General features: G+C 38.7%; 1 protein-coding gene across 1 annotated transcript in view; it reads right to left on the reverse strand.

Moving 5' to 3' along the window:
• The window catches only part of ATP10B (ATPase phospholipid transporting 10B (putative)), a gene marked incomplete at both ends in the record, with an annotated part of 50,711 nt that overhangs the window by 16,328 nt on the left and 9,273 nt on the right, over positions 1-25,110 (reverse strand). The window contains 8 exons of the mRNA XM_082063925.1: positions 155-740; positions 5,961-6,196; positions 7,085-7,337; positions 8,377-8,504; positions 11,215-11,346; positions 14,877-14,983; positions 17,741-17,826; positions 20,644-20,848. Of these exons, the coding sequence (XP_081920051.1) occupies positions 155-740; positions 5,961-6,196; positions 7,085-7,337; positions 8,377-8,504; positions 11,215-11,346; positions 14,877-14,983; positions 17,741-17,826; positions 20,644-20,848 (1,733 nt within the window). The remainder of the gene's footprint in view (positions 1-154; positions 741-5,960; positions 6,197-7,084; positions 7,338-8,376; positions 8,505-11,214; positions 11,347-14,876; positions 14,984-17,740; positions 17,827-20,643; positions 20,849-25,110) is intronic.

Here is a 25,110-nt window from a genome sequence, read left to right on the forward strand (position 1 = left end):
AATATCTCACTTCTGATCTGCAAGGATAACACTAGAGAAAGCTTATTTTTTTAATATACTTCTAATGCCTTCTATTTCATGCAGAGAAGAGTACTTCAAACTTCTCGTGCTTCTTTATAGGAGACACAACAGAAATAGCTCACTGGGAAATTACCTTTGGCAGAATCTTCCAGCAAGTCCATTATAACAGAGTCAGCTCCTTTTGTGTAGACAACAATCTCCTTACTTAGAGGGTGTCTCACTACTACAGACATCCTTTTCCTTACTGAGTCAAATCCCAAAGTGTAGAGAATATCAAAAGTCAGGAGTGTGCCTTGTGGCAACCGTACAGTCACCTGTTCGGGAGTTCGGGACACTAAAGTAAAACTATATGCCTGGGCAGCATAGACAAGCGCTGCCTCATCTGGGCTCTCAGCCTCATAGCAAAAGTCTGTTGGCAAAGAACTGTTAGTTACGGATTTAAAAACCTCATCAAGGGAAGCACCACCAATATCTGTGCTGCCCTTGCCCTGGAGCTCATAGCTTCTACTGCTGGTGCAGCAGTTGTCGTCATTGTCACAGCAATCCAAGGCAGCAAGATGCTCCTCAGTGTTCTTTGCACTGAAGCTAGCGCCTAGGTCTGAACTAGACTGAGAGGATGAAAAAGACTGACTCAGGCTTGCTAATTTTAGCCGTTGAAATATCTGATGAATCTTATCCAGGGTGATTCCTGAAGGTTTTATTGGTGGTGGGACTGTGACCTAGAAATACAAGAACAACTATGGTTAAAAATAAATAAATGCAAACTACAAGATACTTTTCAAAATCTTAATATATTTTTCTGTATCTAAAAAAAATCTAAAAAGAAACTGCAGATATTGTGGTAGCCATAGCTATTCATCAGACATAAAAAGCCATATTAGAAGGGGATATACACAGGCAGGGAAACAGTAGATATTACACAAAAGGTAAAAAAGCTAGAGGAGAACTCCCAAAGAAACTATTTTTCACCATTTCAGGTTTCACTGAACACTGCTCTATGTTTTTAAATGAAAGCATAATCGATTTTCCTCGTACACTTAAGGTTAGATTACCCTTTGTCTTGGCTCAGTAGCTGTGGAAACCAGGACTGTATTGCAGATGGCAAGAGCAAGAAAAAAGTCAGTAAGGGATGGGGAGGTCTTCATATGTATAAAAGGAGAAAGATTTTCAGTCTGGAGTGCAGCTTCTCTCACTCGCCTCAGCAGCCTGCTATCGGGAGCCACGTCCTTTTCCTGGAAGAGAAATTACTTAATGAGGATTATTCCCATTTGCCTTTGTTCCCAAGGAAGAACTATCACCTTGATAGTTTCCTCTTGCGTCTTATTGAATTTACACCTAGAATTATGTAAGGTGAATACCTTTTTTTTTTTTTTTCTTGACATCTAGGGAAAAAAATACACTTTTCTAAAAGCTACATAACTACATAATTAGAAAGAAATGAATCTTGATTTTATTTCTATTGAGATCTGGAGAATTCAAGAATAATTTATACTGTATCCCCAAACTTTGAAAATGCTGACTACTGAATTAGAGTACATTCCAGATGCAAGTGGATTTGGAATCTCCCATTTCAGCATGGGAGCCAATTGTTATTTCAACAGAGAATATATTGTGGTTATGGCTTGGTTACAGCGCTATAATTTCTTATTTCTAGAGTCTGTTTGCTTTGCACCCAGAAAGAGAAACTGTCTCAAACTATTCTTCCTCCATTTTTACAATAAATAAATAACTGCATACATTCTTCATTTGTTCCTGAATGTTACTGTAATTTTACTACCACAGTCATTCTAATCAAACCTAAATTTGCAAGCCAAATTACTTAAAAAATGTCCCTTACCTACAATCCAATCTGATGTAGGCCTATGGGAGTATTACCTTTAACAGAAATTACATGTTAGCAAAGCCTGCTTTGGATTTAATTCAGGGCCATATTTAACAACAGCTTCCAAATTTAAAAGGTACTTTCCTGTGAGCCAACACTTTTGGATGCCTTCTTTAAGGAGCTGCCAAAGTGATTTAGCTGTTTCCTAGTTCATCTCAGCTACTACCCCCTCCTCCTTCATTCTGGCACAGTTTTCCTGAGTTGCCTAAATATCCAACAGAAGTTGACCAACCACCTTCATGGCTGTGTTGTGCTGGGGTGAGGATGTTGCATTGCAACTCCTGCTTGCTAAAGTGAATTGAGGTTTTTAAATCATCCTCATAACTGCAGATAAATCTACTGCTCATTTTGCAGCACAGAGCTCAGTTGAAATCCAAAGATGGAGCAAGGTTTTGCACTTTCTGTGCTGCAGGAGGCTCTGGTTCCTCTGGTTCAGTGTTTTCACACTTTTTTGTTTCACATATGGGGAAAGGTTTTCTGTATAGATGCAGTCCTTTCTCTAGCAAACTAGTACAGACTGAGGACAAGCCTGGTTTTTTTTACTTATCTTCTTGTGTCTCTTAAAAGAAATCAGAGTCTGAAAAGTTGAAGTTGTCATTCTCTAGAAACTCTTTCACAACATTGTACTGCAGCAGTTACTGTGGGCAACTGTGAATCTGTAGCCTGTACTGTGCTTGTTACGTATAGCAAACCCAAATAGTTTAATTGCACAATTCCAATGAAAAACAAACGTGCAGACGAAACTCTATTAACTATATTAAGTTCAAAACATGAATGATTAGAAGCTCATTGACTGCTTGCCCAGCTATTAATAGAATTTCCTCATGCACCGCCACCATCAGACTGAACCTCACAAACCACAAATTATTACACATGGATCTTAACCTTTCCTATCCATCATCATCCTACCCTATTTCTGTTGCATCTATATCCTCAATATCTGGCTCTAGTTCATGTAAAGAATGACAATGTACCAGTAGGAATTCAACTTCAGCAGAAATTTTCTGAGTTCAAAATTTTCCTCTGGAAAAAGAGAAAATGGTCAGGTCAATTTTGGCCTCAGAGACAGGTTTTAAAAATGAAAGAATATATAAATCAATTTTTATCAGAAAGTATTTTATTTTATTTTTTTTTTTTTTTTGCATTCAGTAAAATGTAGAGTTAGGCTCTGCATTACACATATGTTACTTTTACTCTAGAAAAGACAAGCAATGCTATTTAGTTATTCCTCTAGGATCTGCAGGCTCCAGTTTAATTAACTTTATCAAATACCATGAAAAACCCATCATCTTCATCTCTATCTCAGAAAGGCACTGAAAAGAATATGTTAATCTATGAGAGCTTCTTGTATTTCAGCAAAACATGGAAGCTTGTCAAGCAGAGAACACTCACACAAACAGGCAGGCTGAAGCACATTCTGTAGCTGCAGAGCTTCCTAAATGCAGAACACTGAGACAAAGTCCGAACGTGCTGAGTCGCAGGCACGATCAATTAGTACTGTACAAAACACTCAAAATACCATGTGCAGCCTGCTTATCACCGGTTCATGTGAGGCTGATTGAGAGTAAGCACATTTTGCGATCGCTGCATAGAGAGTTTTCCTTTAAAAACTGATCACAGATAAATTTGACATTTGTAAATGATTATCTTTTGTTTGGCACAGTTATTTTGCAGTTAAACTCTTTACATTTTGTAGGATACTATTATGTTAACAGCCCTCTTGCTTTAAAATGCTTTTCTTGGCAACGGTTCTGACATGCAGGTGCTCATAGCAGATGTTGTGCTAACCCTTACCCAAAAACCACTGTGTCTTCTCAGCAGTGCAAAGTTCTTCAATTTTACTATTACCTGAGACTACCAGCTTTCATGAATAGTTTCATGGGGCTGGAACATCAACCCTTGGAAACTTGACATTTATTAAGAAAAAAGCAAACAACAGCAAATTGTAAATGCCAACTACTGGCCTTTGGACTTCACATTATTATGTATTTTCTTGATCTGAAGAAGCTAAGGCTCACAATTTCACAGGGAGCATTGTGTTTGACAGTCACTGACTGCCACTGAATACTTCAAAACTTCTATTTTAACAGAGCCATTTATCCAGAAGTGCTCTGCAGGCCTTAAACTAATTTAGTCAAATAGCAATCTTTGTGTTTTCAATCATGCCTTGTTAGAAGATAAATTTTTCTTAAAAGACTTTAACTACTGAGATGCATTCAGGCCCATGATTCTACCTGTATAACTGGAGTACTCAAGATGCTCCAGATCTGTAGCAAAGTATAAATGCATCAGACAATGTGATATGAATTCCAAAGGACAGGAACCAGAGAGACACAAACAATTTTAATATCCCCATTTTATTAATAGGGAATGGGCTTGGCTGATAAGGAAAGCCACCACTATGCATTTGAAGGATATCTGCATACAGGACAGCCTCTGGGCAGCACCTAAGTGTCTCCATTTTTACTACGTGTTCATATTTGTCATAGAGGTTAAACGATTTATGCAGATAGAGTGACACTTATTAGCAGCTAAGGCTGGTTATTTCCATGACAGCAGCTTAATCTTCCTCTACAAAGATGTTTGATACTAGTTTCACAGAGGAAAAAAGAATATAACATGGCAGTTTATTTGTATTTATTTATATTGCCTAGCAGTAACAAACAACATTGAGGAAATATACTGGCAAGAGATTCCTTCAACACACTTTGAAAGCGTGATCCATGGGCTCTCAAAAACTCATGGAGAGATTCTTAACATCCCATGAGGACTGGGCTGGAAAATGGTAGGATAACAACTGACAACCCGCCTTGTTCCAAGGGCAGGAGGAGTACTGGCTGATGCATACTACATGACAGAGGAACTGGATGAGGCAAGTAGGATCTTATAATGCACCTAAACTACTTTGCCAAGAAGAGTAAGTGCAGAAGATAAAGTTCTGAGAGTTCTGTATTCGTTAGATATTTTTAAAAACACCTATTTTGGAAGGGTTTTCTAGGAATTTAATTGTAATTGGAATTCTAATTTTGAAAGTGTTCAACCTTCTCCTAGAGTCCATAAGAGCCTTTTCTGAAATGTCTGTTTCAAGAAGAAAAGAATAGACAGACTTTAATTAGGTTGTGTTAGATTTTAGGAAGTTTCAGATCTAAAATTCAGCTGAGTCTAAGATTTTCCTAGAATTGCAAAGAAAGCATGTATTTCCAAGTCAGTACATAGGCAGAGGCTACCTAGCTACTGAAGGGGGATAAGGCTCTTCAGCATCTTGCAGAGTTCAACATCTTGCAGGGTTTAAGATTTTATTCTGATAAGACCTCTTGGCTTAACTTTTATTATCTTTGTGAGAAGTGCCTTTTTAAAAGACAAACAAACAAAACAAACCACAAAAACCTTGAAAAATGCAACATTTCTCTTTCGACACACTAACCAACTCCCAGAACTGCTCTGGAGAGTGACACTTGGCCATTTGGCATGCGCAGCGCAGGGGTGGCTGAATTTTGATTAACAGAGGTAATAATTTGCAGCACTAGCAGCAGAAGTAGTTTGTGGCTTTCTGAGCTCCATTCAAAACTCAGACTTCAAACTCATACCCTCTTCTCAGCCATCACCTCCCAGGAGGACCTGTACCTCCTGCTAAGCCGGGTGCCAGACTCATGGCCGTAGCTCCTCTTGCACAACCCCAGCTCAGAATCCCCACCTCACTTCCCCTGGTGTGCCAGAACAGTACAAAAAGCTCATTCCACTTTGTGCAAAATATCTCTTGCTGTTACGAACCACAGACTCAATCCTTGAATTCCAAATTCATGTCTCCTTCTCCTATCAAGCAATCATCACAAAAACTCACCCATGTACTGCAGTCTTTAATAAAAGGACCCAGATTCCCAAGCCCTCACTCAGCTCCTCTATTACTGCAGCCTGCATGGACCCCAACGCTTTGTCTCCCCTTCCTTAGCTCCAACAGGGCTTGGATTTCTCCTGCCCACGTGTTGTCTTCCTATCACAAAATTCAACAGGAAGGAGAACTCCTTAAAATGTGTTAGTTCAGTCTGCTCGTACTCACAAGGGTACTGCTGAATGCCACTTGAGACTGGTTGCTGTCACGACGACCGAGTGACCTGTTCCTTGTATGCCCCTGAAAATGAGCTCTGGCACTCTGGCATCTCCTTAAAGGTCTCATGGTCCTCTGCTTTAAAGTGGCTGATGTCTCAGTATTCATGGGAGGAAGAGTGAAGTGTTGAAGTTTTGAAAATTCCTCATCATCTAAATCCAACTCTTTGTGTGTTTCCAGGCGCCTGGCTGTAGAAAGAGAAAAATGAAACCTTACTTCTTATTCTGTTCCTTGCATTGCTCAGTAAGTATTCATTAGTTAAAAAAACTGAAACAAACCAATTCAAAGGCAAAATATCACAAATGCCTGCACCAGAAAAACTTTGCTCTCCAGTTCCTGGCAACTCCCACTCTCCAATCTTTATTATTGCAAGGAAACAAAAATGCACTTTCAAAGCAATCAGTCATTTTTATGGACTTCTAGTGCTTGGTCTCTTTAGCTGCATTTTGCAGTTGCCTGAAACAGGAGAATTAAATACAGTAATTCACAAATTTGCTAATGTTTTCAGTCACAGAGCACAAACATCTTTCTGGCAGCTGCCTGCCGGCTTAATAAAATCCTTCACACTGTGGAAAGAGAGAAAGTGGCGACCAAGAAAGGGCCCGAGTCAAACCCCCAGGTTCAGAGCACTGAACACCAAGAGGCTGCAGATACGGACTGCAGGTAGGGTCGACTCAAGAAAACATGCAGCTGTACCTTTCATATCACACAGAAGACAACGGTACTTTTGGACCCACTGAGTTTAATTACTGTCTCAGTTTATGAGTTTATAAAGGGTTGGCTGGCTTTCACATAGAAATGAAAGAGAAAATATTGTTTACACTCTCAGTTGTGTATTGAGTGCAGGGCAAAGCCTGAGATGTCTGCAGAGGGAAGCAAAAACCTTTCCCATCTGACTTCTGAATCTTTTAAAACACTTTTACAAATCTCAATAACAGGAGTCCCTCACAAAATGGAGACAAATCCACAAAGCTGCACATTCAGTCAGAGGGCTCAGCAGCTTTAAATATCAGTATTTAAATTAATAACATTTATTTGCTCAGAGAGAAAAGCAAATATAAAAAAGCATCTCTCACCGTTTTCCTGATGTGAAAACTCAATTCCATCGACAGTACAGCGTCGGAATACCATTTTGTTCTCTGTTAGTGTCCCGGTTTTGTCTGAGAAGATATATTGGATTTGTCCAAGATCTTCAGTAATATTTAGGGCACGACATTGTATGGGCAAGTCTACTTCTTCATCATACAGGTCAATGTCATTGTGAATTAAGAAGACTTGGCCCAACTTGACTAACTCAATGGACACATAAAGAGAAATGGGGATTAAAATCTGAAAGAGAGATGAAATTCTCAGTGAGGGGTAAGACAAGTCTTATTGCTTTCTGTCCTGGCACAGGTATACTGACAATTTTCAGAGGAATGGTTCTTCCTAGAGAGATCTTGTAGGACTGAATAATAGTAGTTTAGTGGAGAAAAAAAACCCTGCACACAAGAACAATGGATAAAGAGGGGGAAAAACGTGACAAATTTGACACAAGATTCCTAGAACACCAAGTGCAAAGATGGGTCTTTCAGAGGATGGTCTTTCAAAGCACATTTTCTGGACAGAAGTGGATGCTGCTCTTACGCTCCTGAAACTCGGAAAGGATTCACTAGCACAGACTAACTCTTTATGTAAAAAACTTTCACAAGCAGTTACTTTGCACACACTTCCCACCCACTAGATTCCCTGCCCTGAAATAATAAGGAACGCTTAAGATGTACAAATATTCTGTTTCAGTAATGAAGAATGATTCCCCAAGGAATCTCTGAAAGTTATCTTCACATTTCGTTCATATTAAAGAAATTCTGTCCACTAGAATCTCAGCAGTTTCATCAAGAGATCTGAAAAGTAAATGTAATTTTTTCCCCCATCCCATAAAATGTTCTCTCCCAATTAGGCTTAATCAGACTCAGATATACAAGCATTCTACTTCTAATTTAGCTTCTTTCCCAAACCAGCAAAACCATAACGATTTATTATTTCCCATTAGCAAAAATGTCAATTTTGGTTTCACTGTTTTCCTGAGATATCAAGTGACATTCTTATTTTGGAATTCTGGACTTTGACAGGAAAAAAAAAAAGCTGACACTTAGATGTAAATCCTTGTGAGGTTTCAACAGCAAGAAAGAAAAAAATATGCAGTTAGAAAGAAAAAAAAACCTGACACATCATTTCACAATTGGATGAGTTGAAGCACTCCTAGCAATATTTTCAAATAGGGCTAAGAATAGCTGCACAGCTATTAGTTGATATTAATTGTTCATTAGTAATTACACTCAGTTTTGAATAGCTTCTTCCTTGAAGGTAACAGGTTTTTGTCTTTTACCTGCAAGAGGATTATCATTGTCAAAAACATGTAGAAACCGGCAAGAGCTGGAGACAGAAAATTGCCATTCTCATCTGGGATGTCATAAGGTGGATGCTCTGAGAAGTTTCCAGTCCAAATGCCATGCCCTGCAGGAATGATATACAATACTGATATATGCTGAGCAGTCAGGTGATTGACAAAGCTTCTGAAATTTGCAGATATGGACTGCTATGATAATTAAAAAGAAAGAACATTTCAAAGCAACAGTTCCCGAACAATGCTGTAAATCTACTGGAGAATGAAACATGTACACAGAGCTCTGTAGCACACGCGTATCACTGAATGCTAGTAAGAAATGAGCAGGCACAGGTATTTTTATTCATCTCTCCCTCAGCAGATGTCCCCCAGGGCTCTCACCTCTGCACGGATCTCTCCTCACTCCATGTTTTGCTGCTGGAGGATTCCATCTCTACCACCCGTCCTTAAAAATCCTCAGTGCTGAAGACTGCCATTGCACTTTCTAACAGAAAGAAACCTAACTGTTATGTAGACAAACCAAAATATTTCTTATCCTTCCTGACCATTCTTGATTTCCGTCTGTCTTATAAGCTCCTGCAATTCAGTCTGGGCAGCTCTTTTTTACATTCCCTTCAGTTAAGTCATACCACAAAACTGCTTTTTCCCCTGTGCCTTAAATATCAGTAGATAAGACTGAATTGCTACAACAAAGCCCACAGTTCAGGACTTACCAGCAGCCCATCACAATAACTTTACCACCTTTCACACCGCCTTTACTGAAATAAACTGTGCAAAAGGATGTTGCTAAATTTACAGCATCAAAAACTTCACACAGAGCTAGGACCAACAACTGAGTTTCCCTCATTACGTCAGTGCTCCAGCTGCCAAAAACCTCAATTAGTCCACTTTGCATATTCAGCTCTGATAAAACATCTATGAGCACTAATTAAGCAAGCAGTTGTTTTGCAGCATCTGCCCACTAAAATGCTGCCAGAGGAATTAAAATTGTTTCAGTAGTACTTTTTGGCTTCTAGAGACCACAAGCACATCTGAACACGGACAGTGGTGCTCTACAAGCCACTTCTTACACAATTTTTCACTGTGTGCAAGAAAAATCCTGATCACAGAATCACAGAATGTCAGGGATTGGAAGGGACCTCGAAAGCTCATCCAGTCCAAACCCCCCATGGAGCAGGAACACCCAGATGAGGTTACACAGGAAGGTGTCCAGGCGGGTTGGAATGTCTCCAGAGAAGGAGACTCCACAACCCCCCTGGGCAGCCTGGTCCAGGCTCTGACACCCTCACTGAGAAGAAGTTTCTTCTCAAATTTAAGTGGAACCTCTTGTGTTCCAGTTTGAAGCCATTACCTGATAGCTGATCCACCAGTAATATAATAGTTCTTCCTGGAACCCCCACATTCAGACAAGGCCAAAAAGCAAGAACTCATGGTAGAGCTACAGGACATTTTGAATGGCTGAAAGCTAATGGACTCATTACTGTTTTACATGTTTCGCTTCGATTATGAACACTTCATAGATATATTTTTTTTAACCAGAGCAGATAAATTGTTTTTTAAGTGATTTTTTTTTTTTTTTTCAGCTGAGACTACTTTAAATCTTAAAATAAAGAACTTTATTACTCAAGGGCCCCTACACACCAGACAAAGAGAAGCCTCTGAATCTACATGACAGCAGCCAGGGAACAATGAAAATAAAGTCTCTCCCTCACACAGAGCTCAGCTGTCAAACTGAAATCCCATTTCTGTGCCAAAAAAGCCCACTGCAACATGAAGCAGCAAAATTAATAAGTGATTAAGTCAGTTCAATTGTTCATCTTTTTGGATGGACCTTGCTTCTAATGGTATTACACTGATGACTGGCTGGTACGTCAAACCACATGCCTCCAGGGCAGGTTCAGGAAAACTTGACAGAAACACATGATTTGACTTTGTTGTTATTAATACAAAAATAATTCAGAGCAGTAGCACTAAGCAAGTTATCACTGAGATAAAACAGATTAAAAAGAGACTTTGAACACAAGTGCTTATGGGAGCCACTGTTATTTCTTCAAAGCTCTGACCCATTCAAAAGTCTGTGGGTTTAAAATTTGGCCCTTCCCTCAGGATTATGGGAGTCTATTAACCCTGACCCGCCCGGCACAGATTGCAATCAGAGCTGGAAGGTGAGCAGGTGCTTACAGGCAGCAAAGATGATGTCTTTGAGAATAGCAGCCTGCAAAGTCTAGTCCCCTAACCACAGTTACGATATTCAAGGGTGCTCACTTGTAAGGACCCCAGAAAAATGCAGACTATTCCTACCTAAACAAGCCATCTTGCAGCCTGCTCTAAAGAGGCTTTTGAGAAGGAAGGTAGCTGTAGAGGCTGTAAAGTTGATTAATTACTTATGTGCAGCTCATGGATTGTAAATTAAGTAGCTCTGGATAACATCGCTCCTGAAAGTATTGGAGGAAAATGTTATGGAAGTGAAGGTAAAGCTACGTGGAACAAGCATCCACGTAGGAAGTAGATCTCAGTTGGCAAGTACTGATTCCTTTAGTGTATTAACCCAATGGATTTCCCTTGCTTGCTTTACACATATTTTACAACAGTGGGGATGTGGCTTATCTGAAATACTTATAGCCATGACTGAGTTTTCTTCTATCTGAATTGCTCAGATTTGCCATTTTAACTTACCTTTTGGCAAGACCAGAGCCTAAAGACCCCAAGAGCATTCAGCTCTAGATCTGATCTCACGCATGTCTACAAGCTGAATTTTAACAACCGTTTAGAAAAAAAACCCCAATGAAATAGAAGAAGATTTTTGTCAGTGCTTCATACCTACAGCTCCAACAAGGCACATCACAAACAGGAGTCCCACACATAAGAAAATATCCATATTCATCCGACGCTCTATCTTGCTGCGCTTGTAACGAGGACCATTGTTATTTAGCATGGCCTTAGTTTCATGACCTTCAAAACACAAATGAATATCACCATGTTTATGTAATATTTTACACTTTTTTTTTTTTAACTATTTCTCTCACAAGATGAGAGCAGAATGCTCATAACTAATGTCAGTTTGACTCTAGTTTCATTCAGTAATTTTATTGCCTATCTTCTCATTTGACTGAATAGCAGAATATATCAAAGACTAAATCTAGAGGTTTGCAAAAGGCCTCCATTACATTACAGATTTCAGCTGTTATATACATTTTACTTTCCCACAGATAGCAGATTTGGTAGGATTACAACGTTTATCTAAATTTGCAAAAGCCAAATCTCCTTGAGAATAAGAGGAATAAGAACAATAATATTTTTGTGTTTTACAATCGACTTGAATAGGTGCTATACAGATTCCCGAAACCTACATTTGAATATTTTTCAGCGGCTGTTTAAAAGCCACAAAACACATTTAATATATTAACTTAAATCCAACATACCAGATCCAGCAGTGTTATTTAGCTTTTCAGTATGTGGTTGTAAAATGCTAGAAAACAGTAGGGTTAGAAATAAGAAAATCCCAATCCTTAAAATTTTCTGAATTAGAATTGAGCTCGCATATTTGTAATGAAAAAAGAGCAGTGCTGTAAGAAGCTAACAAGCAGAAATTGCTTTTTCTACACTATTAATAGTATCTAAACTGTGGCTCCAGAGTTGAAATATCTGGATACTGTCTGTTGCTATATTCAATGCTATCTTTTATGTTTATTACTACAGTCCTTTCCCCTGAAAACCCAGACCCAGCAGACTTGTATTTAGTTTTTATTTGTAGGTGCATGGTGTGTGTGAGATGGACTGTTTTCCAAGCTACCTTTTGGCTTTCTCTAGGGAAGCAATTTGAACAAAAAGCTGAAAGTTAAGTGTGATTCAATCACGCCTGCTGGATCCAGTCCAGGTTTATATCAAAGGTTATTAATTGAGGCAGAGAATAAGAGAGAAAACTACTCTCCAGCCTTATGTTCAGGACATTCACCCAAGAGCTGGGACTCTCAGCTTTTTGTTCCAACGAATATGTAATTATTTACACAACCTGGAGCTGTGTCTGTGGGACCAGCTTATTTTATCAAGGCTCCTTCCTTTCCAGCTCATGTATATGTACATACCCACTTGTTCCACACAGTCAGGTATTAAGGATACAACTTGTGAAGCAGAAGATGTGTGTTCACTCCCATACAGGCAGAACTAAGAACAAAACCCAAGTCTTCCCTTTGGTGAACAAATGCTCTAAGCACCAAGCTGCGCAGAATGGGAGGGTACTGCTGCCTGCACGTCTGTTCCTCCAGCAGCTGTGTGAACCTTGTTCCTCACTTTTCTTTTATGGCAGGTTTAATGGAATGTTTTGTGTTGAAAACAAAACAAGCCAGAAACCTCTAATCTCTTACAGAAAACCCGCAAGGAAATGTTGATAGATTTATTTCAGGAAGAAAATGGTAAGAGATTTCTTTCCAAATATCAGTTCTATCATTTCCTTCCACTTCAGCTGGCCAACAGGAAAAGTATACAACTCTAATAAAGATACCACCTTGCAAGAAACAGAATATCAGAAATAGGAAGAATGAACTACTTTATTCTCTAGTCCTCACAGTTTCATGTGCTGTGCAACCCAGCACCTCACCTACCATTCCACTAGTACCTTGTTTCTCCATTTATGGGTACTGATGGGCTTATCTAAAATGTCATTCTGGCACTTTATTATTTGAAAAAACTTATAATTCTTGATGCTGCTCCTGTCAGAATGAGAAAACTACATTGACTGTTGCTCTGTAATGAGCTTGTTGTGCATTAGCTCTATTGCTATGTGTCAAACCATCTGGGTAGCCATGAAAAGTGTAACCATATTTGGGTCAGACAAGAACTGCACAGGCTAAACAATCACATTAAGTGATAGCTTTACTCTTCACAAAGGCTTCCATTAGAAAGTAAATGTGAGGAGTAATAGAGCTATACAAATGGAGAATGTGCCATTTTATAATGTGATTGATCTGGATTGTTCAGAAAAGGTCACAGATTATGATTAAAAGCCAGAGCATAATCAATGCCAAAGAACCCTAGACATTAAACCAGTACTGTCTCAAGTGAGTCTATTTTTAGAAGAATAAGAGTGAACTTTTATACTGACAATAATAGAAAGATGTCAGTTGGAAATTGAATTGAAGACTTACTCAGATCAAAGACTTTAAAACTCCAATCTGTGCTACTAGCAGTTTAAGCAACATTAACAGAGATCCTCATTAGGGTCTGTGCTGGTGGTCAAAGGAACATACTGGGAAATCTCAACTAAAGAGAAGAAAAATAGGAATCCTAACAGGAGTAGGGAAGACACGTTACTGCAGATCTATAGGGAATTATCACTGCAGAGATTTTTACATAGTAGTTACTTGCAAAAAATGAGTGATTGGTTTGGCTCTGGCTGTGCTGTTCTGTCTGGTAGGTGCCGGTGCCATCCTTACATGTGGCATTCAGAGAGACAGGTAATGAAGGACCACAAAGCAAAGGTTACTTTGGAAACATATGGGAGCTATAGTAATTTAGAGTGCACTCCAGTAGTGAAATAAAATGGTCAGCTGTCAGGTAAAATAATCTGGATTGTGGACATTAATGTAAGATAAATGACTCTTCTGTTTTCTCTCAGGTGGCTCAGCCTTGAACCCCTTGCTGCTAGCTAGACATAAAACAGGTGACACAACTGTACTGGAAAGATAAAAATAAACAATAATGGGATTAATTGTTGTCCTTAAATTGACTTTCATTTAATCTAAAAATAAAGAGGGTAGCTGATACGTTCTATCTGAAGCAAAAGAGGGCACAACTGGCAAAGCCAATAACAAGTCATGCTCACTGAGAAAAAGCAGTGGTAACACTCCAAAGGTAAGTGATGCTGAGAAAAAGTTGAGCTGACCCACTGCTGAACCTGCACTGCTGCATCTGATCTGGGCACTGACATTGTCTTGCTTGGTTCATGTCTCTACTGCATGAAATGCTTGGCTGTATGGACACACTGCATCTATGTCAGCACAACCCTCTGTTGCTGCTGCCTCTTCTGTCACCCCCAGCTGCTGGTCTCTCTGTCTGCAGTTGCTTGCGCTGGCACAGCTTGAGCTGCATCAGTTTCTGCCCGGAGGACCCAGTGAGACCTCCCTTGGGCAGCCATGTAGATTTTATGCCAGATGGAATTAGCATTATAATCAGAACTGCAGAGCTGAGAGTTAAATTCACCTTAGCAATTTTTACTTGTCTAGATATTTTGCAAGATATTGCAAAGATAGCAAGAAATTTGACATAGACAAGGATACTGTCAGTTGCCAGAGACCCAGAGCAGGACTCTGACTTTGGAGATGGATGAGTAATACCTTTATGTCAAAAAGTTATGTAATTTTCTAGCGCACCGTCAGTTCTTAAAGCAAAATGTCAAATTGTGTTGCAATATTAGACTACACATATTTACTTAAGGATATTTACAGGGAAATTCTACGTTTACCTAGCTAGAAAGTACACCTTACCTGCATATATAACAATTCCTATTGCAGCCTCAGTATTTCTGATTGTACATCCACGAAGCAAGAGGCTTTCAATGTTAAAACCAATCCGTTCATGATTTGGCTGCTCCCTAGAAGGAAGAAAATAAAATAAGTATTTTTTATTTCCTGCTCTAATAAAATATTAAACACAATTTTTGTCTGCAGGTCTGCTTCAAGTTGAAATTGAGGAACTGTGAAGGCCCTGTTTTGCTTGTATTTCACTCAACTGCAATAAAGACTCCAGTAAAAAGTTACAGAGAAGTCCAAGTATCTCTTCCGAAGACCAGTTTCATTATGTATGTATCATGATATCAATATGAAACGTTTGGCTTTCACTTAGGACCTTATCTGACAGGTTCAGTATATCATAAATGAAGTCAAGACTCATTGTGCAACTTCATTCAGATTAAATTCTTCCAGAAAGCTGAACTGCATTTGTTTGCTGGTAGAGGTTCATGTGAATATGTCTGCACCCTGCAAGAGCCTCTGTCTCTCTGTCAGCCACCAAAGGGCTTCTCATCTTCAAGCCTCAGTTGAAGGGTCTCTGGTCTGATGCTCCTTCTTCCTCACTCTCACACTAGATGGAAGACCTTCCATCCTGGCAGAAGATGTCCTGTCTCACACCAGATCCTTCTGCTAGCAGAACAGCTGGCTGAAAACTCAGAGTAAGTTATAAGGTCGGTGCTCCACCAGGCAGGCAATTTGTTACTTGCCACTGGAAACAAAAACGTAAAACTACTTTTGCTCACAGTTTTTATTATATAATCTGGTAAGCTCCTCCTGAGATTTTTACCAAAGCTGAGATTTTTCACTTCAGTCACTCCATCTAATTTTGTCATGCAAATATCAGCATAAGAAAGATCTTTTTTCTAGAGTATGTGTTTTTTGCTACTTTCTGTTTGATATTTAGCATGGCATTTACCAGTAAACTGCAGCATCACTTAAATGGAGGACAAGGTGAGGTGCTGTCTCAGGGCTAAGTACAGGCCTATGTCTGTGTACAGCTGCACATGACTACACGACATCAAACTAGACAAGTGAAAAGGTTTAGGTACCAACAACCTACAGCTGGTAGAATTGTAAAACATAATGCCAGAAACCTGTTTTTCTAGGAATCCAGATTCAGCCTTGGTGAACTCATTTAATAGGAACCTTCTTGCTTTCCCTTGAGCAAAATTTGCTGTGGTCAGGCAGGTCAGATGGATGTCACTGAGTTGTTATCATTTTTAGCAGAGAGAGTACTGCTACTGTTTTATAGCAACACAACAGAGCCTCAATAATTTATTAAGGGTTCTTGGAGAAAAATGTAACCTGTTCCAAGCAATTTGTGTTTACGAAATAGCTCAAATAACAGCAGATCAAAGACAGAAACTCCACTAAAAGTTAGGAAATAATTTTCACTGCAAATTATTTTATCTATCCCTGAAGTGGTGAGAGAAAGACAACTAATTCCATATCCCACTAAGCAGGTGAGATAATAGGCATTTCGAAAAGAGATTTCTGTTACTGACTTTCAACAGAGATTTGAAGATTTTTAAGCAAATCCTGAGTTCTAAGGGTAGGCATGTGTGTGTGTTTTCTTGTGACATGTTACCTACATTTCTACAGTCTCAGTGCTCTTCTGCCATATTACAGCAGGATAATTGGAAATATTGCTTTAATTTAGATTATACCCAATGGTCCTCAAAGCCAGCAACCACAGCCAGGGATCAATACAAACTTGACCTCTTTTTCTCTTTTAAGATATCACAGCAGTGGGGAAATAGCATTGCTATTAGAGGCATCAGTCTTACAGGGCATAAATTCTCAAGACCAGACTAAGTACAGTCAGCGTCAATAGGCGAGAACCCTCTGGTTTACTCATGTCAGAGTAAACAGATCATTTGCAACTACTCCAGGTAACACTCTCGCTGCATTCTTGCAAAGATATTAACTCATATTTTAGCTACTAGCAAACTTAACAAAGCCGTGGCATAGATTAGGATGTTGGCACACTCATACAGTCCAATTATTTGCGTAATGTGAGTGATGCATTTGGGTTCGGGCAGCAGGTATTTTGGACAATTCTCTGGTGTGGTGTGGGAATCAGCATGGACCAACAACCACTCTGAAGAGGATCTTGGGAAACAGATGCCCTGCGTTGGAGGGTAAGAGAATTTTAGGACATGAGCCATGCCATACAAATTGGACTTAGAGCCAGGGAATGGCCTTAAATCTGTTGAATTTGCTAGTACAGATTTCTCTGTAATGCCTATGCCAGAACTGTTTAATGAAGAAAGAACACAGGGAACAGAGGATATGGCTTTTTCCTCACACACATAGGTTTACACTAGAAAAAAAAAATAGAAAAAGCACTTTTTTATTCCAGTCTAACACATCAGTTCAGTAAGGTTTTTCTTACTTGCTAACATTTTCTAGCTGTAAGAAGAAAATCTGATTTGTTTGTTGGATCCTGGATATGTTTTCCCTGTGGTCATAAATATGAAGAAACTAGAGCCATACAGCTGAATATCTTTAAACATTAGAAAGGATTTAGATTTAAAAAATAGTCTAGACTAACCCTCAGGTCAAGTGTAAATGAGCTGATATTTGAATTCTGAAAAGAGCTGAAGCTTGTGAGAACAGTTCGTATTAAACAACCACAAAGTCAATGTCAAGCCTTGGTCCTGCCTTGCCTCAAAACACAGATTCCAGTCTACATTTTATATTGATTTCTGAATCCAGGAATAGATAGTAGTGGCATCCATCAATTTCCACAAAGTATGTTCCTTCCATCCAGTTCCTCCAAGAGAAATATTAAAGTCAGACAAAAAAAAAAAAAGCATTTATGGATCATAAATACTTACATGTACCCTTTGAATTTATTGAGATCATTGTTAGGCATTTCACAGACGATGGTGTTTTGGAAAAATTCAGGTTCAAATAAAGCATTCTGTAAGAGGAAACACACTGAGAATGAGTGTCAAATCCAATGAGTACTTGAAATGCTAAACACTAAGAGCAGTTCAGTGTAAGCCACCAGGACAGCTGGGGAGCGGAGCACTTGCTGTGAGGAGAGGCAGAGGGAGTTCAGCTCGTTCAGCCTGCAGAAAAGCTTCAGAGGGGCTGAGTAAGGAACTGAGATTTTCCTCTCTTGGATTAACAACTGGTTAAATGAAATAAAGAAAATGTAGTTTATTGGACAAGACATCACAGATGCCAATTAGTGGAAACATCTGTTTTCATTTTAAGTAAATGCAACAAATAGTTCAAATTATTTATGAAACAAAGCCAGCCTTCAGCCAAAAGCAAGCTCAAATGAAAATAATTTATGAGGATTTTGAAATACGTTAGAAGAGTTACATTACTGGTGGTGTGTTTTTTTTTTCTTGAGTGAAAAAAATATACAAAACTTTTATTTTAGATTAAGAAAACATAACAAAAATAGGATCTGAGAAATATGAAAGAGAATCATTATTGTTCTACCATAAAAATCTTTAAAAGAACTGAAAGTAATTTTAATCCAAACTCCTTCCATTAGTAAAAATTGAAATCAAGTTTGCTTCTGGGCCTCCCTCTTGTTCAACTCAATAAACTCAACAGGAAAACCAGCACATATTTTCTGTGCTAGAAATATTTGTACAACAGGAGAACAGGAAGATGCAAAAGGAACCTGGAGGGCTCATTACTAATGAAGAAAACTAGTAGCCTTCTAGCTAAAAAGGGGTAGAGAAGGATGATTTTTCTCCCTTTTTTTGTTGTTTTTTTTTTTTTGTTTTTGTTTTTGTTTTTGTTTAAGACAAGAATTTTAAATTTGAAAATCCAAGTTAGAAAATGGACAAAGGAAAAGGAAAAAAATAATCCTTCAGTCCTTCCTCTCAGTCTTTTACAGCTGGATGAACTCAATATTCCTAAGGGTTGCCTAACAGAAAGAGCTAATGCCACGTCATATGTATTTCCTCCCTCCTTAAAGAGCCACACTTTATAGACACAGTTAAATCTGAGTAAGTTTTATACAGCACGTAAATCACAGGAACAAACAGAGTTCAAAGAACAAGGAAGAAGTTGGCACACTAAAACCTGTACATATGATACTTAGTACGCTGGTGTTTTTTTTTAGCCCACGTACTACTCATACTAACAGTAAAATCACAGGGTAATAGAGTTGACTATTTAAACTCTGAAGAACTGCATTCCTCTGTGAGTACAAACACTTCTGGGATACAGTTTATCTAAATAACAACTCAAAGCCTAAAGAAAATAACCATGAATAGGCAGTCTGAAGCATAATTCAGAATGTAGGGATTTTCTGATTTAAAGAAAGACTTCCTTGTATTATAAATGATTGAGGCAAAAGTTTGCATTTTGTATGACAGAGCACTCTGTGTTCCTCTAAAAGCAAAAATACAAAACCCAATGTGTAAACTGTGACTATGTGACACAAACGCAACATTTTTATTTCTTCTATTTAAACACCCAATTTATTGTTCTTTTGCTAAATCTCTACATGTTCAAAATCTTCAGTTTGTCTCAGGAAAAAAGATCTCTCACTAATTATCACTGAAAAAGTTATGCTTTGTACTATGGCATCCTGAGAAAGCCCTTAATTGTGCTTGCAAAGTGATTCCCATTTGAACAAAGAGCAAGTAACACTGGAGTACCCTACCTGGCCATGGAAATGGTGTACTTTTATTTAATTAATCTGGTTGCTCACCAGCAGCTGTGTCCCACCCACCAATAACCCCAAAAGATCTTCCCAAAGGCACTGCTACTAATGGCTAAATAAAGGGATGTAATTCCTAGAATTATTTGCCAGGTTTTTGGATTTCCTGTCTCCTGGAGTGATTCCAATGTAACAAATTATTCCTCTTCACATACAACTCCTTAAACTTGTTGTGTGTTATTTGAAAAACTGCCCTGCCCTGTTTGAAAAGATATGTAAAAATGTAACAAGTACAATGCTTCCTAAGTCGTATTTTCTTGTTTACTTCAGGTTTATCACAGAATCACACAATGTTAGGGATTGGATCTCAAAAGATCATCTAGTCCAATCCCCCTGCCAGAGCAGGAACACCTAGATCAGGTTGCACAGGAATGCATCCAGGCGGGTTCAAACACCACAAGAGATCAAACACAAATCAAGAAAATATATCCTAATAATCAAACCGATGTCAAACATACCAGCTTTATTTAACCTTTCACATTTTAATTTACCTTGAGTTCCTATTCAATTGCTTATTATACTCCTATAAAAGATTCCATTATTTTGCTACAACTCAGTGTGCCTTAGAGCAGTTCCAGTTGAACTGATATACGAGCGACAGAGATGCAAAGTCCATCAGGAAGCTGTTGACAACTTTAGAAGAGGACCATGATGAGCTCTCTTCCCATTGCCAAGCACAAATCATTCACTTGGTAGCAGTGGCTTTGCTATGGGATGCACTGTGTGCCATGACAGCCTGTGGCTTATACACAGAAAAGACTTGCTGCTGTGCCAAATGGTGACACTGTGTGTTGTTGCTTAAGCATCTGTTGATGCAGTTTGCTGCAAACAACTACTGTCTGAGCTACAACAGAATAACAGAAAATAACAGAAATCTTCTGGGACAAACTGCTGCTTTCTGTACAGGGTGTTGGCTCCAACAGCAAAATGCTTTCACAGCTGCATCAGCACAGCCAGCCCCCCAGGAATGGTGCCATTCACGGCTAAAGTTGGGGGAGAAATGGGCCCAGACCAGCCCTGCACGGGCTGCCTTTTCAGTGGAATTACCTGGCTAGAAAACCCCAGCACAACTCGTCGTTGTTTCAGGTTGGTCTCCCCATCCAGGTTGGCTGTCTCCAGGTGGCAGATGCCATTCTGATCAGAGGAGTACAGCAGCAGGATATCGGCTGGGATGGTCTCGTTACACTGCAGCTGCACAAAGTCTCCGACACGGACGTCTTTCCAGCATTTCTCAACATAAGCATGTTCTTCCCTGTTACATCAAAAATATCATGGGTGAGCAGTGACAAGAGGAGGTCAGGCCTCCTGGTTAGGGGGGCTTTAGAAAAATAAAACAAGGATGGTGGCAAGTTGCTGTATTTTTTTGGAAAGACACAGCACAACAGCTAGAAGTTAATGATTTAGACACTTCCATAATATCACTTCACCATATATCACATTCAAATAAAATCTTCACCTGGAATAAAAGAAAACTACAACAAAAGCTCTCTTTCATTCTAGCATTAGCCCTATAATCTTCATAGCAAAAGACAGAAAGTTGTTCAGACTAACAGAGCTGTTTTAAATTATCTTATTCAAGAAATGTAGGCATTTCACACGCACAAAATCATCGTTTTTGACTATGTGACTATTTCTCAGATATTTTCCAACAACATATAAATCTTGAAATAATCAAACTGCTTTCTCAGCTACACTTGTTTCAGGTCTCTCTGGTTTGTAACTCTCAGAAGGTAATTACAAATCTTGAGCTTACCTCACAGAAACAACTTCAAGAGGTAGAACAGCAGACAAATGACCCTTTAATATTAAAGCAGTAACATGCAACTAGAGCCCAAGTATAATGGAAGAGTTAAGATAAAAGAAATGAAGATCTTCTAAAGAAAAAAAGAAAGATAAAAAGAACCTTGGAGTTCAAGGAAAAGAAATTACTATTTCATCAACAAATTGGTGCTCAATGATTCAGGAAACAGCAAACTTTTTTTGACATTACCTTTTCAATAACTGATCCTTAAGCTGCTCTCAGTCACCGAAGCAAACTGAAAACTGCACAATAAGCTTTAAAATTAATTTATGGGAAAAATGCATGGGCAACAGTGGCCCAATTCCTCTAACTCTGAGAGGAAATTATTTATTCAATATGATTGATCAAATCATCTAATGTCTTGCTCTCTAAGAGGGAAAATGCTCATGATAGTTTAGCAGACAGACATTAAAATGCTTTTTGTGATAACTCAGGGTCTTATTTGTGCTTAAGCTTTTAATCATCCTCATCTATTGCCTGAAGAATCCTGTCTTTCAATTAAGAGTTTGTATCACGGGAAGGGAAGCAGTGTTACAGTAGATAAAGCGTTTTTCTCCAGTTCAAAGCACATATCCGAGCTCTGCTGCAGTCAGGCCAAAGGCTACTTCTTGCTAACCTGTTTTCCCAGCCTTCTGTAAAGGAGAGCCAGCCCAATGCTGACAGGCAAACCCTTGCACTTGGCAGATATCCTTATCTGTAAAGCAACATGAAATAGCAGTTCTCACAAAGGTTATGCACACAGTTAAATTCTGCACATTTCCCAGTGCTATCCACTTTTTATTCAAAACAAGAACCCTCGAATCCTAACTGTTTAAATCCCTTTAATGCTAGATGTGAAGCACTTAAAAAATAATGGTATTGTATCAATGATTTTTCCTTCTTCCATCATTTTTTCATTCCTGAACTTCTCATTCTTCTTATTTTGTCTGACTCTACTTCATGTCCTTTTTAGTTTTGCTCAACAATGGACATAAAAGAACACAATAAAGAACAGAGGTTTGTTGTAAATTAATTTGATGTTGCTGCAAACTTAAAAATTCCAGACCAATTCTTATTTGAAAAATATTTAAGCAGGTGTATTGAGTATTTGTTGCTCTGCAAAGTAGATACTAATGTTAATACAGCAAAACAACTATGTAATTGTGAATCCTTCCCATGTCAAACACTTTCCAGGTAGAACTTCTTAATTTGTTTGTTTAAGACATAAAAATGACAGTACAGAAGCAGTTTAGAACAAGCAGATGGCTTGCCTTGCTATTTGGATGTCGTGTGTAGTTTGCGTATAACATTTGCCATGACTTCTGCAGGGCAATCCTACCTCTCTGTATTTCAGCTCTTGCACAGTTCTGAAGTTTATGCAACACACTCTGATTTTTTTACTGCTCACAAAATGCTGTAGAAGGGCCTCGCCCAGTTGGTTGTCTTCCACACCAGCCTTAAGAAACCAGGTTAGCAAAAATAATCCATAGAAATCATAGATAGGTAACATTTTTCACTAATTCCCTGTGACACATACATTACACGTAAAGCTTCAGTTCTGCCCATTCACTGATTAAAGAGAAGACAGTGAGTCAGAAAAGCCAAATGACATCTTTCAGATCAGAAGAAAAGTCTTATTCAGCACAGGGACTCGAGTTCAGGAATCACTAGAATCCCAAACGTGTTCAGTTGAACAGACTGTTCCTCTCTCCCAAGGAGCACTGAATTTGGTAAAGAAATGCATTTTCTTTCCCTGAAAGGATTACTCAGCTGGAGCTAGAAGATTTACAATTTCCTACAGTACAAAGGTTTTCTACAACTTCGTAGAGAATTGCGAACAGATGAAAGGAAGAAAAGCTCTTCACAAGGAACCTGGTATACCCCACAGCAGCACTGGCCCAGTTGCCTAACAAGATTTTTCAAATGAAGCAGTTTCCTTTCAGCAATTCTTGTAACTGGGAACACTGCCCATTTTCTGTTCAGTGATTAAAGTTCATAGATCAAGCTCCAGTTGCTAAATAAACAGAGGAGCTTCGTAAATCTATGATGGTCTGACAAGAAACATATAAAAAGGGCAGAGGTGTTTATTCAACAAAATAAACAAGATGGGGTGGTTTTCAATAGGTGGAAATCTGATTCTTAGAGCATGTAGCAGCAGGGCTGTGGCAGGTCATACACATGAGCTAAGATGACAATTTTTCAGCACCTTCTCTCCTTTACCAGTCAATTTATCAAAAGCACACTTAAAAAGTGTTCCCTTGCTGTCCTGAGATATCAGGTAGTGTGATAATGCCCATCAGTGGGTGCACAGACAAAAAGAGGCAGCTGGTCTTTACTAGTTGAAGTGAAGTCTGCCAGGATTTGTTATTAGACTCATCATATCTGACTGGAAAGCCTGAAGTAAATACACTTTATGAAGTCATTTTTGGGAAGAAATGATCGTAAAAAAAATTCTGCTGTGTTTGGAGATCGTGGGGGGAACATGAATAAATTATTGACTTTGTGTCAACAATTTAATTTCACATTCTTGGGTTCATTAAAGATAGATTTCAAACAAAAAACTGGGTCAAACTGGATAGTGAATGGCAGCAAATAAAAATTATTGTTCTGCTCCCCAGAGGAAATTAAATAAAAGTAATTTTTCATGTACACTCCAGAGCTTATGTGTACTAGATTGTCCCAGAGAAAAATCTTCAGAAACCTTTGTAATCTAGAAACATTGTATCAACCAACTAGTTCAGTGAGTCATTTTCTCCATCTCAGGATCCTTTGCAGCTTGAAGACATTGTTTGCTCTGCCTTTCACCTCCTAAAATGCCATTAGGTTATAACACTTCAAATAAAATAATATCAGTGTTATGAGTAGATAAACCCAAATATTCATACTTTATTTTACATAAATTAACTAGAATGTTACATTTGAAAATGACCCCCCTCAAGCATCACCTACTTTATTAAAAATGCTCATGTTCTGAGATTCTCAGTTCTACACAGACAACAGCCTGAACCACACAGCCACTTATCCTTTATGGTCTACTTTTGCAAACAGAAATCCCACACATTTTTATCCTATTAAAGATCACACCAACTTTTATATGGAAAAACCTCACAAAATGTTTTCAAAGACCACTTAATGACCATGACCTCAGTGTTAGGAGCCACTGCCATAAAACTTCAAAAAACTGACAACAAAGGAGCAGATTTCAGATGTGAGGAAAGCACTGGACTGGAAAGGGACTCATCCTGAAACCTGTCGATAGGTCAGGGTACAGTTCAACTTGGCTGACAGTATTCCTGAGCTACAGATATTATCTGAGCACGAGAAGCTGCTGCATCAACTGTGCCAACTCAACACTGACTTCTGCCACATCACTATTACAGTAGCTGAGAAGGTTGTTTTTGTGACGTGGACATCAGCCCAGCAGCATCAGTGAATGATGTCATTTAGCAGCAGTCCATCCTGTAACAGGCCCTCATTAACAAGCAGCTGTAGCCTTCACCTGTAGCCCCGAACTCTCAGGCTTTATGAAAGCAATGAGCGTCTTTCAGAGATAATAGCAGTGAAATATTTCTAAAGTCTAGTAAGTACATCTTTAATTATACCGTTTTGGTATTCCAAATTCCTTACTGCTAGCAACAGATCCTATCTTTTTATGTGCTAAAACTGTCTATAGCATCCTACCGAGGAAGTTATTATCTCAATGATAAAGAAGCCTATATTCAACTTCTGTAATA

Source organism: Streptopelia decaocto (assembly GCF_964273445.1).
Source record: "Streptopelia decaocto genome assembly, chromosome: 12".
Lineage (NCBI taxonomy): Eukaryota > Metazoa > Chordata > Aves > Columbiformes > Columbidae > Streptopelia > Streptopelia decaocto.